This window comes from Aricia agestis, chromosome 15 (assembly GCF_905147365.1).
Source record: "Aricia agestis chromosome 15, ilAriAges1.1, whole genome shotgun sequence".
Lineage (NCBI taxonomy): Eukaryota > Metazoa > Arthropoda > Insecta > Lepidoptera > Lycaenidae > Aricia > Aricia agestis.
Genome location: NC_056420.1, coordinates 9,308,600 through 9,325,184, shown reverse-complemented (window position 1 = coordinate 9,325,184; position 16,585 = coordinate 9,308,600). Strand labels below are relative to the sequence as shown.

The following is a 16,585-nucleotide window of genomic DNA, read 5'->3' as shown; positions in this document are numbered from 1 at the left end:
AAAAGAATGTAACTGGGAGGGGGGTCCTGAATTTTAAAAAACAACACTGCAAATTTCTGTTAATGTAAATAAAAAAAGTCCTGAACATTTTCACTAGCGATCAAGCTGATGAGTTATAACGGTAGCAAAAACGGTCAATCCGTTTGAATGCATTCTATGCCACAGACAAATACACATCTAACATGTCTTCGTTGATTAAAATAATCAAAGATTATTCAACTGATTTTACTTTGAGTTTCTTTATAAAATAAAAAACGGGTCATCTGATGGAAAGTAACTACCGCCGCCCATGGACACTTGCGTTATAATTAGTGGCGTTTTACCTACCAATAAAACGCATATTAATTTACTTACCTTATTCGAAGCTTATTTAATTGAGATAGGCACTACGTTTCCCGCCATTATATCCATACTATTGACTTCCGGTTACTCCCACTTTCGTCCCACCATGGTGAAGAGGTAGGGAGAGTTTATAAAAGCGAGCTAACTCGTCTGCCAGTTTATTGCGTCTATACTCACCAGGCAGAATTTAAACTATAAGCTTCGAATAAGGTAAGTAAATTAATATGCGTTTTATTGGTAGGTAAAACGCCACTATTAATTCCCTGTACCGTTATTCGAAGCTTATTTAATTGAGAATTGTTTGTTATCGCCTGGTGGGAACGAAAGTTTACGGAATGTAAATTAGACGCCAATGTGAAAGATACAAAAATATAATATAAATCAAATAGTTTATTTTTAACAACCAGTAGTACCAACTACTATGGGATCGCCAATTTCCCCTAATATAAATAATTTATATTGGAAAATTGTCCACCCAATTTTTCAATGCAACTGCTGATCAAATACTTCCCTGCGTAGCAGTTATACCTACATCTTTGAAAAGGGATTCGATCCATCCTGAAATAATGGTCCTTGAGGCAGGTTTAATCCGACCTCTGCAAATAATAATAAATTATGTAAAATGTAATGTAATTGTATTCCGCCTAGAATCGAGTACCTTAATAGTTCTTTATTAGGTCAAGATTGCCTGTAATCAGAAAAGTCAGTTTTTGAACCAAAAGATGGCCAAAAAATATTATTTCATTTGTATTTTGTATACAATGGTCATTATCAATCTTTAGCAGGGTTAAACATAAATTATTGTTCTACCAGAACATAAGAGCAGTAAAAACGGCTATATGTCTTTGTACTTGAAAAGGGTTGTCATGTTCTAAAGCGTAATTGCTTAGATATGATGCCAAACTATCTATATTCCATATTGGTGGTTTTAAGCTTGTAGGTTTTTGTAAAGCTATGGATTTTAACATTTACTCAAGTATAATATAAGAACTAATTTCTCCAGCCGAATTCGGGTTACAAAGAGTTGAAATAACCGACTTCGGTCTGATAAAAACCTGGCTACATCTTCACCCCGTGGATTACATGAATCGACTTGATTTTGGTTTGACCAGTGTAGCCATCGTTTCCAAGCAACATTATAAGCTTTTTTGTGTAGAATTACGAGATGAATGCCATGACATACATAGAAGATCTACTTACAGTTTGCTCCAGGTTCTTATGCGCTGACTCCACCTCCATATTTCGGATTTCTAAACTACCAGTGTCATCTTGTGGACCTCGGGTGATGGCAGACCCGTCGACGCGTCAATGAGGAACTTGTTCAGGCGTGGAATTGTGTATGGGGCGGCAGTCGCTCCGGCTTTCAGATCTGATCGCCAGTAGACTTTGCTCCAGCGGGGGACTACCAGCAAGTATATTCCCTGTGCGTGATCGAGATGATTCAAAACTTTGGGTATTAGACATTGTGGCGGAAATATCCAAGCTAACTGGAAAACCCACTGCAGTAAAAAGGAGTCTAGAAAGAGCGCCCCAGGGTTGATTAAATCGAGAGAAATGTTGTTCGTTACCACATGCACCCGACTGAAAGCAAAGAAGTCGATCACTGGAATGCCCTATCTGCTGAAAATTTTATTTGTCCATTCGGACGTCAAATGCCACTCTGGTTTCCGGCAAAGCTTTGACAAATTGCCGGCGTGGCTGTTGTAAATCCCTGGAATGTGAAAAACTGAGGTGTATTTGATATCGTTCTTAGATCCTAAGTTTTTGAGATTTGGTGCCGCCTTCGTGACGAAGGTATGCGATTACGGTTTTATTGTCGCTTTGTACTAAAACTGTATTATTAGTCATTATTTTATGATGACTTTGAAAAACTTTTGACATAGCTAATATTTCTTTCTGATTACAATGGAGCATGATTTTGTCTTGCGACAAAAAACAGGTCAGACTTAAATTATTAAGACGAGCGCCCCATGCGATGTCAGAAGCATCAGTTTCAGTTGTAAGATAATGCAATGGTGAAGACATATGAATAGCCGAAGGCTTACGGCAATTCTCGAGCCACCAATCCAAAATGTTCCTGGCGTCTGCCGGAATCGTACGTCATCTGGTGCCCGATTTTAACATTCTGTTGAGCAGCATCAAAAGCGCGCGGAAATTGAGCTGACCTGTGGGTACAGTAAAACTAACAAAGTTTTATAGATCAACTAAGCTCTGTATCTCTTTAAGGGATAGGTACACGTTGCTTTTTATGAATTTCACAAATTTTTGGTTTTTAGAATTTGTAATTTCTCTATAGGAACTCGCTTTACATTAGTAGTAGAATTCCACTCGACTCCTAAATAAACTATTGACTTAAATGGAACAAGGATCGCTTTTTCCTTGTTGATAATCCATCCTGAAAATTCTAAGGTTTATACGGCAACATGAACATATTATGTCTCCTTAACTCATTTGACCTTGACTGACATAATATTACTATATTAAAGCACAAATCAATAGGCGTGATAGTTTTTCCGTAAAGTGTACCACAAAATGTTGTGGGATATTCTAGGGCTCGCTTTGCTCGGCCTGATAAATCATGATACGAATACCTTTTGCGAAGAACTTAAGCCACCCAGTTGGTTATTGTCGCGAAAGCTCTTGGAGCAGTACTCAGTCAATAGTAGACACGTCATTTCCCAAAGTTGCTTTTGATATATCAAGTGTTAGAATCTACGAGACTCGAACGTGAAAGCATACCTGCGTCAGATCCACTTTGCAGAGCCAGTCTGAAGGAAATCTGGAACCCAAAACATGTTCAGAAGTTTGAACTTCGTTGTTTTGATGTAGTAATTCAGAGCCCTTAAGTTGAAGACAGGCTGTGCAGTACCGTCCGTTTTGCGTACTAAAAACATTGACGAAGGTAAGCTTGGAGATGGATTGCATAGCTCCAAGACGCCTTCGCTTATTTTATGGATAGTGGCAGTCATGTCGCGAGAACGAGGAATAATTTGTACTGTTCTTTTTTGCATCCCCACATAAATAAGGGGGCGAAATTTCTTGCGAAATGGTATACGATACCTGGAAATTATTTTCAGTATTGTTTCTGGTGCTCCCAACTGCCTCCATTAATCCACATACGAGTATTGAGCGAGACGACCGGCCTGATATTTCGTGTCAAAAACGACGTCGCTTAACTTAACATAACCGGTGTTGTGGGCATGCGACGCGGCACGTTTATGTCCAGATCCTCTGTTTGCCTTTTTAAAGTGGTTACGTGATATGCCACGTCCACGAAATGACCCACGATTACTCGGTAGGACTGAGTGAGAGCAGTGGTGACTGCTAGCTTGCGTTGGCAGATCGTTTGAGTAACAACCACAACAACCCTGTAAGGGTTTTTTATGAGATGCGTGCTCCTGAAAGGAGACGCTGGGCTTTTTACCCTCTGCCTGCAAGGTGACCGCACGCGATTTCCTCAGAAGCCAAAACACTTCCGACTACCAGCTTACCTTACCACGCTTCGTCTACTGTAGACGTATTAATCGTCGGATCGCGAACTTGTTTTGTTATAATCTCACGTCGGTGATGACATATAATATGCAACGTATCTGAGAAGATTCTCTGATATTCACCTTCAGAAAAAAGTTCAGCGGAGCTAAAATGGTCGCATTTCGCAATTCCTCTAAAATCAATTCAGAAACTGAATCGTCAAAACAGTCAAACTGACGAATGTCAAATTAGTACAAATTACTAGCCATGAATTGCAAGCAGACTGCAGAGTGACCATTGTGATTTAATAAATAAACAAATAAAATGAATCATATTATGATTCATAATATGATTCTCCAAAGCGACCATTTTAGCCCCGCTGATAATTTTTATTGCGTATAATCCGGATTCTCCTCCTTAAACCATTTTGTGTCGTCAGTGAGTGGTTTTTGTAATCGCGTTGTTTTATGACGCACATAGTAAGCACTCCAAAAGCCTTATCATGCCGGAGGATTGGAGATTTAAAATTACTTCATTAGTCTCCAAAGCTCGTGAATCTTGGAGATGATAGATAAGTTTTTGGCTCTCCGGCGGGGAATCGAACCCCGGTCTCCCGCGTGACAGGCGGGGATACTGACCACTATACTACCGAACTGCATACCTTATATCACTCTAAGAGGCGTCGTCTAGATGTTGGCTGCAACTATAATGTCAGTAATTTCTTTGTACATCCGTTAGTATTTACCAATGATATTCTATATTTTAGAAACTCATTGGTATTTACGGTCTGAGTGACACGTGCGTTTGCCCCCTCCTTTTTTTACTACGGTGCTTAGCGGAGTCTGAAGAGCTAGTGGATGAGCTGTCACTATCGGAGCTAGAAATTAGAAAGTACGTCGCGGTGCCGATGGATCTGCAACTGGTATCAACCATTTTCACATATTTTACTAGCATTTCCATTCGTCTTAAAAATAAAATGCTGAAAAGCTAGTCATTAAATTAATAATTTCATTATGTTAAACTAAATTGTTTATAAACTTGTAAGTGATAAATAAAATTTGTAAATGATAATTTTTATCTGAACGGAAAATCCGTTAAAGAAAAATAAGATGCAAATATTTTATACTTTTTTCATCGATAGTAACAATTAATTAAAATATAATTAAAAACAGTTGTCATTATATTAACAAAATAAATTATTAAATTAGTACTTTATCATATTTTATTTCTTATATTAAAATATATTTAATTTAATTAATATTAAAAGAATATAACATACCTGTAGATATTTATTTATTATTATTCCTTGAAATAAATTCAATTATACCTGTGTAATTCCTTGAAATAAATTGCACTTATACCTGTGTAATTCCTTGAAATAAATTGCACTTATACCTGTGTAATTCCTTGAAATAAATTGCACTTATACCTGTGTAATTCCTTGAAATAAATTGCACTTATACATGTTTAATTCCTTGAAATAAATTGCACTTACACCTGTGTACAAAAACACTACCGTATCGGGCGGGAAACAAGACGCCAATGAACTGGCAGACGAGTTAGCTCGCTTTTATAAACTCTCCCTACCTCTTCACCATGGTGGGACGAAAGTGGGAGTAACCGGAAGTCAATAGTATGGATATAATGGCGGGAAACGTAGTGCCTATCTCAATTAAATAAGCTTCGAATAACGGTACAGGGAATTAATAAGTTGATTTTGAATCTAGTCTGTTTACTCATTAAAGCAACTAACCTGAAGGTTCAACTCCTCTAGTGACCAGGAGTTGGCCTGCGCGACGCACTGTCGGGTCGCGGTGATGTACGCCTCCGGGTTGAGTAGCCCACCGAGCCACACTGGTATACTCTGAAAATGTTAGTAAGTATAATGTATCTTATATCTTTAAACGAGCAATTCTTGTATATATATATTGGCGGGGGCACCGCCAATATATATATACAAGAATTTGGAATCTCGGAATCGGCTCCAACGATTTTCATGAAATTTAGTATACAGGGGATTCCGGCGGCGATAAATCGATCTAGCTAGGAATCATTTTTAGAAAATGTCATTTTATTCGTGTTTTATCAAACAGCTGGTATGAATTAAAGTATGATATTTTATTAAATTTTAATTTCATGCAAAATGTCAAATTGTAGTCTAGTAAGTTCAATAATATTATAAATTGTAACCTGTAGCACTTGATATCAGAAAATGTGTAACCATATTCTTGTAAATAAATAAAGATTACGATTATGAACCCGTCTTTGCAAAAAATAATATAAACCCATGCCACCATGGACAATATTACGAATTTATTGACACCTCATCTCAACTTTGGCCAGGCTGTAATTTACCGGTTGTAATTCTTATTAGTAAGGTTTATCTATGGGCACATAGCACATACCTGCAAGCGTCGGTCAGCCACGGCAGCAGACACCTGTGCGAGCTGCGTGCCGCGTCTGGCGAAGTCGTCGACCCACTGCTGCACGGTGCAGCCGCGCGCCACCGCGTACCGCCGCCAGCCCGCCGGCAGCATGCCCCGGACTAGCGCGCCCACCATAGCGCGCGTCTCGTTTGTCTGCTTCATCTCGCCCTGGACAAGCGATATCATTTTATTATCGTCAGTTATTTATCAGCATCTCGTTGTAGGTATCAAAAACTCCCATAGTAATCGGGAACATATTACTGAATGAAACGAGGATGACGAAAAATCAGTGATGCCTGTTCATAATATTTTTAGTAAGATATTTGTGATTAAAGTTTTCTATACCTTTCTCGCAAAATGTTATGCTCTCACGGCATTGACTACTTAAAAGGCTTATCTTAAAGTTTGTTATTTATTATTTGACCAAAAACCTAATTTGAATATAATTATTATAGTCGTCCATTAATCACATGATCCTTTTTAATAACCTAAAAATTAAAAAAGTATGGTTATTAAAAAGGATAGATTTGATATTAATAACCACATGGTTATTAAAGAAATTAGATTACCTACCGACTAGTTTCTTCAGTCATAAGCAGTTTTTTTTCATCATCAGTCCACACTAAAACGTGCGACAAGACTTTATGTTACAGCACACACACAAACAGGTCAAACTTACAAAACCCCTCTATTTGATCAGGGTTTAAAAATGTTGTATGTATGTTGTTCTTCTTTTGTCACTCACCTGGCATATAGCGAGCACGCTGCGCAGGTCGTGCAGCACCTGCTGCAGCAGCGCCGCGCCGGCCGCCACCTCGCGCTCGAAGAACCGGTACAGCGGGTCCTTGATGTTCTCCACAGTGCGACGCAGGGTCTATACGATAAGCAAAATATATTACAATTATATTGTTCGTTGATAGTTAATAAAATCTAAAGCCCTAGCATAAAGATGTATTTGGGTAGCTACATTTTGCGTAGTTTTGAGGTACCGTCCCGATCTTTTACGCAGCTAGCCGCGACCGAAAAAAAATCTAATAAAATGCCACTTAATGACTATGTCATGACTATAGGTTTCATTTTACTCTACGCCACTAGGTACACAAATGTTAGTAGAAAATATAATCGATATACATAAAACTTCAAGGTGACTGACTGACATGGTGATCTATCAACGCACAGCCCAAACCACTGGACGAATCGGGCTGAAATTTTGCATACAGGTAGATGTTATGACGAAGGCATCCGCTAAGAAAGGATTTTGATAAATTACAACCCCAAGGGGTTAAATAGGGGATGAAAGTTTGTACAAATAATACTTCTTAACGCGAGCGAAGCTGCGGGCAAAAGCTCGTATAATATAATACCTATAGTCTATGTCATATAGCAGCATTTTATTTGAATTTTTGTCGGTCGCGGCAAGCCGCGTAAAAGATCGGAAAGTCACTTTAACAAACATGTTATTTGCCATTGCTAAATATTATATTATAATACAAGCGGGCCCGACGGATTTAGTCCTGTCTTAACTTTGGTAAACGGAACTTACAGGCAACTCTTGCGGTAGAATCTGTAGCCAGTTGGTTGCGGTCTGCTGCAGAATCTTCATCCAAGCGGGTCTGCCGTCGCCAACGACTACAATCGAGTCTGAAAAGTACAAATTAAAATTAGCCCAGACCTAAAAGGTTGAAATACTTTCAGCCGGACTAGACAGGCCATTCTAAATGCATTGGAAACCCTCTAAGTTATTATGAAAAGTTTGTATCCTTGTTTTTTTAATAATAGTAACATTTGCGGTCTTATCTTAACGAAATATTTAAAATCAAATTTTTTAAAGTCGATACTAATACTGTTGGCCGCATAAACTATGTTTTTGTTATGTTTAGTTTTTATAAATAATATGTTATATGTTATAAACTCACGTGGATCGTGGTCTTGTGTGGCGGCGTTGTACGCGAGCTCCTCCTCGTCTTCAAGTTGCTGCATCTTCAGTAGTTTAGACACGAGGTCGCTGCCTTGTGTCGTCAGCAACACCTGAACACATTTAATGTTTATTACTTTTATTTCCAAAACTTTCATAATCATCTTTCTAATTCTATAGATAAGTACAAAACAAATTAGAATCAGTAGATAGAAGCTTGAAAAACTAGATTTAATATTCAAAAGAAAGTTACATTTTCTATGAAAGTATAATTATAATAACGAGGCAAGAAATTTTAATATTTTATATGAAGTTTTGTGCCAAGATTCGTCGTTAGAACTTTAGCAAAACTTAATGGGCTTTATTTACTTAACCAATATTACAATCAATTAATTTTGTAATAAAGTTCTAAATCTGCTAAGTTGTCTATTTTGTATGAAACTGTCTTAAAACTTGACAAAACACTACTCAAGCATACCTTCTCAGCGTTGTTGGGCAGACCCAGCCACGAGGGTGTCTGCCGGTCGGAGAGCTCCTCGATCCACTTGAGGAAGTGGTCGCGCCGGTTGCCGTCCGGCATCGTGATGTGACGCTGGTTGCCCGAAGCCTATAAATATACTTCATATTAAAAACCTAATCATTCATATGTTACTAAATATTAGTCCTTTACCTATATCTACCCTCCAATGACACGCTCATTAGCTACTTTCCCGTAATACCTCGATCGTGGGAATCGATTTTCAATTGTTATGCGACAGCCGGGTGCCGCTTGGGAATTGATGCGTTAAACGGTGCAATAGGGTATTTGACAGATTTTTTATATCTATCTCGAATTACTTGGTACTTACTTACTAAAATTAAATAAGGGTTCCGTTTTTTGGCATTTGGCTACGAAACCCTAAAAATACTTTCGGTGAACTCCTTAATCGCAATTAAGGAGTTCACCGAAAGTGACCTCACAAGCGTGTAAACCCAATGGCCGTGTTCTAACCTAACCTAATCGCCAGTTCTATGACAAAATATAACTACAACTCAGGCCTGGTACCGACTTCAAAATTATGAAGGTTGAGAACAGAAATACTGATTACGGAATAATAATTATTTAATACTTTTTAGTTCATTTAAGAATATTAATTATTTGTTTAAAAATAATAATTTTACTCTTTTTAGCTATCCTTAGGTTTTCTATGCAGTTCTGAGGTTTTAATCGATAGACAAACTACAGAATAATGATTAAAAACATCAGTCTCGATCTATAAGACTATCAAAAGTACCAATAATGGGGTCATAATGCGATGATGCATGGTGTAGTGATGATGATGATGATGATGATGATTAATGTAATCAGCATAGTAGCTTATGCTTTTGGTTCTACAACGCCGAAACTCCCAAACATGTATCTCAGGAGTTCTGTTCAGCACCTTCGAAACTATGGTACTTATATCATGGTGCAAAATCTTACTTTTTGGTAGCATATGATCAAAATACATCACATAAAACCAAAATAACCATATTATATTCCCATTTGAATTTCAAGGAGTCCCCTCGATTCCTCATGGTTCCCATCATCAGACCACCATTTTTGTGTACATGGCACCAACTCGGAACAATACCATGTACAACAAAAGAAAAATTTTGAAAATCGGTTCACAAACGGCGGCGTAATTGTTGAACATACATAAAAAAAATATCCACAGCCAAACATATAACCTCCTCCTTTTTGGAAGTCGGTTAAAAAAAGTTTAAATATCAAACACAAAACGCTGTTTCTAATCATAATAACATAGAGTGTATTAAAAATGTAACCATACGTAAATACATTTGAAAACTTCACTGTAAAGATGCTGCGGCTTGTTATATTTTTCAGGGCAGTAGCATACACAATATCACTTAGTTTTATTACATCTGTATAATAGTCGACAAAGGTCCTGCTTAATCAGATTTTTACCTTTACGACTTTTCAGAAAATTAAACACAAATAGTGTCTGCAGTAGGGCTTGTTCAGCGATCATCAACTTACCCCATCAACATTAACCACGAGCGGGAAGTCGGCCTCGAATGACTTAGGCGTGAACAGCTTGCACAGGAATGAGTGTAGTAGGCGCTGGTCGAACACGTTGTCGATCTTGCCGCCGTATATGCTCTGCGAAAGGAGCGTCACTAGCGCCTCCCATGGCACCTTCTCCGGGGGCAAGTTCGTGCGACCCTGGAATTTTATGTTTTATAATATTCTGTAGACACCATTTTGTTTGACTGACGTAGTAAAATCATTTTGACTACGAAGGATGTATGTGAGATGTCGCTTAGGATACTTTATGTCCTTTCTCCTATTTTGTGACACATTTTTAAAAGATTTCTAGCTTCGTTGTCGTAACTATCAAATGCGAACTTGGATACTATCGTGATTGCCTCAAATAAAGAAAAGTTTTTGGACAATTTAACAACTCTATATTACATTAAAATTGTTATTTTAATTGTGTGATATACTCCTAAACGAAATATTATTATATTATACGCTTTAGCTGTTATGTAAACTTATTATATCAAAAGTTATTCAAAGACATAGGTATAACTAAAAAGTTATATCTATGTTTTTAAATGTGTAACATTTAATGGTGGCAAAATAGGTATTATTTATTTATAACTAAATTTAACGAAGTGCCAATATTACTCCAGTGTAAAATATTATTAATATCGGTATTTACCATGGCGGTAGCATCGATCCACGTATCGAGCGTGTCGCAGGCGACGCGGAGGTCCGACTCGTTGAACTCGTAGTATTTAGCCCAGCCGAGCGGCACGTACCGCAGCCGCTCTTGCACGATACCTGCACGGGATTATATACTTTATGTCAAGGTTTTGTTTAGTGACGCAGGTCGAATATTCTGTGGCAAACGATATGCCCACAAGATAGAATGCGGTACAAAAATGCAATGTCCTTGCTCAAGTTTAAAACATTTTGGAGGCAAAATAATGAAAGAATAGGGGAATATAACTTACCGTGGAACCAGGCCAACAGGAAATAGAGCCTTGCGCGCTCCGACGGCGGTTTCATCATGCGGGCAGCTGGTACCTGATAACAACATAATATTTTTTTATTAATAAATCAATAAAATAAACTCTTCGAACTACACCAGTAAAGTCTGTAGGTACCCCATTTTATGTTCGATGATTTTTTAATTCGAGAATCGCTGATCCTCTTTTTTTTCTTTCGCATCTTGACTCAATTTGCTGATAATCTTTATCCGACGGTAAACTTCGTGTAGAAGAGAGACAATACGATTTAGAACGCGATGGCATACCGTGGCGAAAGTACGCAGGAGGTTCGCGCGGATGCCAGGCGGGGGCTCGAAGACTAGCACGCGGCCGGCGCGCAGCAGGTTGACTGGCAGCTTGGGGCTGATCTCCGTGGTGAGGAATAGACGGAAGGCGGGGTGCGGCTGCAGAGAGTGCAGCTTCTTCTCCAGCTGCACCAGCCACACAGGCGCCAGGTGCACGTTTTTCAGCATCACCCATCTGTAAAGTATTGAACGCAATTAATAAATGCAGTGTAAGTTGTAACGTTGTATAATAAATTGAATATGAAGCGCGTTTAAAATTTAATAAAAAAAGTATACTTTTAAGAAAACGCCAATGGATATAGTTATTTTAAATCTACCTGTAAAAAATACCCCAGAACCTAAAAATTATATTTTCGGTCACATATCACTGCTTTTGCTCCGTAGCGCGTATTCCGTAATCAGCTATAGTGTTATAGTACGCCGTACTTCAACAGCCGAATATCATAAGTTTCGTTTTGAAGTTAGCGCAACATGCGCCATTAAGTAAAATGCTAAAAATACTTGAACCCAAGCTTATGCTTACCTTCCAGTCTTGCAGGCGTTATTTATAGCTCTCTCGGCTTGGTTGAAGCCTTCAGCGGAACCGATGGCGATGCTCGACAGTGGCTTGTTTAGTTCAGTTGCCATATCATCCACACGACCTGCGATATAAGAAATGAATTAAAATACTGATCATGAGCTCATAAAAAATGTCTCATAAAGACCTTTCATTGCGAATATAAGATCAATTTATATAATCAAGACTACAAAAATTGTAGACTAAGTTGTGCGGGGCATACACAATCAAATTCTCAAAATCGCGCTAAGACGGATATAAAATAATAATAAAGAACCAATTTCGGTTACGTTTGACCGCTCGAGATTGTTGCTCTATTCCGCTAGGTATATTAACTTTATGCGTCAGTCTCGAGTTGTAATGTGGTTTCATGCTTCCTCACATAATTTTAGGGGTCCCGCTTACAACCCACGAGGCCGGCAAGCGTCCTGTAAAACCTTACATTTTTATTAGTAAGTAGACATAGCGCTACGTACCGCTGGCATCATATCCAGGCACCGAGCACAGCAGCGCGGGCGTGGTAGCGTTTAGTTGATGCTCTGTAATAGTCGACAACTCGAGCTCCGTCTCGGCGCGCGACATGAACGCCCCGCCCAGCACAGACGATACTAGTTGCGACGCCGCCGCTATGACGCGGTCTGGACGGAACGCCTAGAACGTTTGTTGATGTTAGTCGTACATACATCGTGTAAGCACATGTCAAGTAAATAACAGAAAAAAAATTTAGATTTGAAATATTTGTTGGTTCCTTTGTGAAAGGAACGTTATGATAGGTGATAACACTGATAATAGAAGTAAAGAGGCCCATTTATTATCCTGCATTGCAGTCCGCCGGCTAATGCAGGATAGTGAATGGTGTTTTTACGTAGATTTGGATCGTCGGCAACGCCTTTATTATGCACGACAAAACTTTAATAGTTTTCCACAGAAGCAATTTTTTAAACAGGTCTGTAAATAAATCAGGCTTAAAAGATATAAATATTGTGTTTTCTTTCTTATATAGCTTTTGGTACCATTGGTCGGCCTTGAAGCCTAGCTTTGATGAAGCCATCCTTATAACTTTAAAATCAGTGTTTTATTATTTGTTACTTATAATATGTGTGTCTGGCATAATTGATCATACTTGTATAAGCAGCAGGCGGTACATGGCGAGCGTGTGTGGCGCGGGCGGCGAGGCGGGCTCGGCGTCCCACAGCGTCGGGACGCACTGCTCGGGCGCGGCCTGCGACAGCCACGCCCCCAATTCCGGTAGCGCACACGCCTTCTCCACGAGACGACGGAACGCCACGAGTCTGTAAATGCACACCAACGTTAATCTCATAGACGGATTTTCTTATGACTTTGTTTTGGTTTACTTATTTAATATTTACCGGCTGTTATTACCTATTATACCTTTTTAACATATTTTTTTGTAATACTAGAAATAAAACAGCACGTAGATTACTCTCCAGTGTGTCCTGCGCCCCGATACCCTTCAGCTGGATACGGTACGGTACAGCGCGAACTACACTAACACACACCTGGAGCTAAGCCTAGCAGCAGCCTCGTGCTGTTGCTGCGACAGCGGCTCGACAGGCGGCGTTGACACCTGGAAGCCCTCGCGGCCGCGCAGGAACACACCGAACTGCTGCTCCAACGTGTCCTCTGCGCCTATGCCCTTCAGCTGGATGCGGCACAGCAGCAGCGCGAACGTCAGCCGGTCGGTGTGCAGCATGCCGCGGGCTACGCGCTCGTACACCGCCTATAATAATAAGAAAAGTTCTTGATTTATATTTTAAACAGGTTAGTAGCAATTTTTTCATTCTTTTTTTTGGTAGCATTATAGTAATTTCATTATTGACACCCCTCTCTAGAAGAAAAAACGCGTTGCTACCCTGTTGATTATACAATACTCACAATAAACAGCTCCTCAGTAATAGTCTTGAGTCTGCTGGTGTAGTCCGTCTGTCCGTTGAGCGCGGGACATACGAGCACCGTGCTGAATATATCGAGGAACATCTTGAGCGAGTACTGGTATAGGAAGTGGACTTGGTGGAGGGACTCCATGGTGAAGTAGATGCTGCTGCACGCCTGTGGAAAGTATGATATGTTTAATCATGCAAATATAATTAAACAGTCGTGTACCAAATATGATTGTTGCAAAAATAACTTTTTAAAATAATCTATTTTCGTTTCTGTATGCGACGCACTGACCTCCATAATACACTGGACAGGCGATCGCTCTTATTAAAATGTTCCTATTTGAAAGTCGCCATATTGGCGCTGATTGCTATGTGAAAGCAGTAGTGAGTGTACTTGGATCTTCTATTTTGCAAATGGCGGTTGTCATTTTTTATGTAATTAGTTCACAGTACGCTCACCGCGGCGCTTCAAATCGGCACAAAAATAGCTGCCAATTTGTACGGCATAGCCGGTATTATAGAGGTCAGTGATGCGACGTGTTATATTACTTTTAGTACTTTATCAAAAATCTAAATACACTTAAGTTACAACAGTTCAATTTACTTACTTGAGAGAGTGGCAGATACTGTTGACTGACTGTTTCAATCTCACCAATAACCTTGTCAGTTTCTTCCACCTAAAATTTTATTTCATTAGTAAATATATATTTTAAAGTTTTATGGATTGACAACTAAATATAGTTTATTCTTTACTTGGCATAAAAAGATATGAAATAATTTTTTACCTTTCTTCCAATGTCGTCGGCTTCTTTCTTTAGAGTTTCAAGTGTAGCGATAACAGAATCATCGTCTAAGATCTTTCCTTTAGCGTCATTGAGGGCCTGAAGCAGTGACTTCTCAAGCTGTCTCAGTCGAAGATGGAATTCACCTAAAGAAAACGTCGCCATTTGAAACGTATCACTAAATGTCCACTTTTTATAACATTTCTTATTTTGTCGCAATATACCTTCGAGCAATAAAAGCTATGCAATAGCTTAAATAACTGACATACGCACCCTGAAGTTTGAGCAGATCGGAGCGTTTCGCATCGATGTCTGGCCGCTCGGCCTTGAGCACGCGGTGCAGACACTGCGACTGTAGCGACGACCGCGTTACCGTGAAGTTCACGAATGTCACGCGAGAGCACATGTCCGGCGGGAACTCCACCGTCGGGTCCCTGTGTAACATAATCTTAAGTTCAATACCTGCGTTGGATAAACAAGTAAAAGTGTAATTGTTTATATTATATGAAATGAAATGAAATTAAGAAACGAATAATACATTATATTATGTTACTTATGTAAGTAGTTAACAAATTACAACAAAATATTTGTCAAGTACTATTTTATAAGCAACCGCCTGTACAAGGTGCTGAGTTTGTATATTCATACTATACTTGGATGCTAATAAAGTCTTTGAATCTTTGAATCTTGAAAAGTGTTGTTTTAGAGTTTGGTTAGGACAATTTAGCCCCTTAGAACCTGAAATTTATAATTAACTGTCTTGAAGTGTGTCTGCGTTGGATGGGTGTGTTAAAAGTCGGTAGGGAGGTTTATCCATCCTATTAGGTAATATAGGAAAAAAAAATCATTTGTATTGCACATACACAGAACTGGTTTTAAGGACAACGACATCTAACACCGAAATCGTTGTGGGAGCTATAATTGTTATTAATTATTATACACATCACAAAAACACAATGATATCATAAAACTTTCATCAAACTATGCCTAAAGGAATCTGTGTGTCATATACCTCGTGCTAAGGAAGATGACGAAGGAGGGGCTGAGATCTATATCCTGGTCGCCGAGCGTGATGAGCACGCGGCCACCGGTGCGCCGCAGCTCGCGGTTCAGCACCGGGTTGAGGATCGGGTCGTAGTTCTCCACGTCCTAGAATAAATTGTTAGATAAGGAAAAAAATATTTGGTTCCTATCCTAATAACAATAAGCACTAAGTTAAATAATATCGAAGTGATTTTCATTGGGGAGTAAGTTATGCATTACAACTGCTATATTTAACAAGACACCAAAATGTCAGCTGTCTCTCACTCGTGACTCAAGTGACTTAACAAAATCGCGTCGTTATTTCTGATAACATCCACGCGCTAAAAGGTCCTTTTCAGGACTATACCGTGACAGATATCCTCAAATTATTACAGTTATGTTACGTTAATAATAAGTCGTTGTTGCCATAAAGAAGAATAGAAGACAAAAGAAAAGAAGACGACGGTGTTGATTATACCTGAACCAGCAGAGGATTGCCGAACCGTAGAGCGGACTCGAGATTCTTGCGGAAGGAGTCGTCGAGGAAGGAGGTTTTAGTGATCTTGCGCTCCTTGAACTCTCGCATTATGAACTCCGTCGCCTGGCCCGATGGGTCGATGATGAGCGGGTAACGGTTGAAGCGCTGAAATATTACGAATAACGGTGAATGAATTAACGTTTTTTCAACATTCCTTTATATTTGAATAAACGGATTGTAAACTTTAAAAATGTAGCAGAAAAAGGCGGCAATATTTTCTAAGTTTTCGGTTGTGTTAGCATTTTGAAGGTGTAAATAGGTCATACATATTCAAGTACGTCCTATACCAT

General features: G+C 39.1%; 2 protein-coding genes across 8 annotated transcripts in view; one reads left to right on the top strand and one right to left on the bottom strand.

The window, feature by feature from the left end:
* The window catches only part of LOC121734140 (dynein heavy chain, cytoplasmic), a 67,331-nt gene that overhangs the window by 1,120 nt on the left and 49,626 nt on the right, over positions 1-16,585 (bottom strand). For all 7 annotated transcript variants that reach the window (XM_042124567.1, XM_042124566.1, XM_042124570.1 and 4 more), the window contains 20 exons: positions 16,236-16,400; positions 15,747-15,883; positions 15,008-15,168; positions 14,738-14,880; positions 14,561-14,629; positions 13,948-14,121; positions 13,572-13,792; positions 13,175-13,343; positions 12,528-12,702; positions 12,019-12,136; positions 11,457-11,670; positions 11,155-11,227; positions 10,860-10,981; positions 10,175-10,360; positions 8,633-8,761; positions 8,156-8,267; positions 7,783-7,880; positions 6,985-7,113; positions 6,219-6,407; positions 5,567-5,677 (listed from right to left, as the gene is read on the bottom strand). In XM_042124567.1, coding sequence (XP_041980501.1) covers positions 5,567-5,677; positions 6,219-6,407; positions 6,985-7,113; positions 7,783-7,880; positions 8,156-8,267; positions 8,633-8,761; positions 10,175-10,360; positions 10,860-10,981; positions 11,155-11,227; positions 11,457-11,670; positions 12,019-12,136; positions 12,528-12,702; positions 13,175-13,343; positions 13,572-13,792; positions 13,948-14,121; positions 14,561-14,629; positions 14,738-14,880; positions 15,008-15,168; positions 15,747-15,883; positions 16,236-16,400 — 2,895 coding nt within the window. The remainder of the gene's footprint in view (positions 1-5,566; positions 5,678-6,218; positions 6,408-6,984; positions 7,114-7,782; positions 7,881-8,155; positions 8,268-8,632; positions 8,762-10,174; positions 10,361-10,859; positions 10,982-11,154; positions 11,228-11,456; positions 11,671-12,018; positions 12,137-12,527; positions 12,703-13,174; positions 13,344-13,571; positions 13,793-13,947; positions 14,122-14,560; positions 14,630-14,737; positions 14,881-15,007; positions 15,169-15,746; positions 15,884-16,235; positions 16,401-16,585) is intronic.
* LOC121734141 (ADAM 17-like protease) overlaps positions 1-16,585 on the top strand; it is a 31,845-nt gene that overhangs the window by 13,536 nt on the left and 1,724 nt on the right. The window contains exon 18 of the mRNA XM_042124573.1: positions 6,644-6,646. The gene's annotated coding sequence lies outside the window, so the exon portion shown is untranslated. The remainder of the gene's footprint in view (positions 1-6,643; positions 6,647-16,585) is intronic.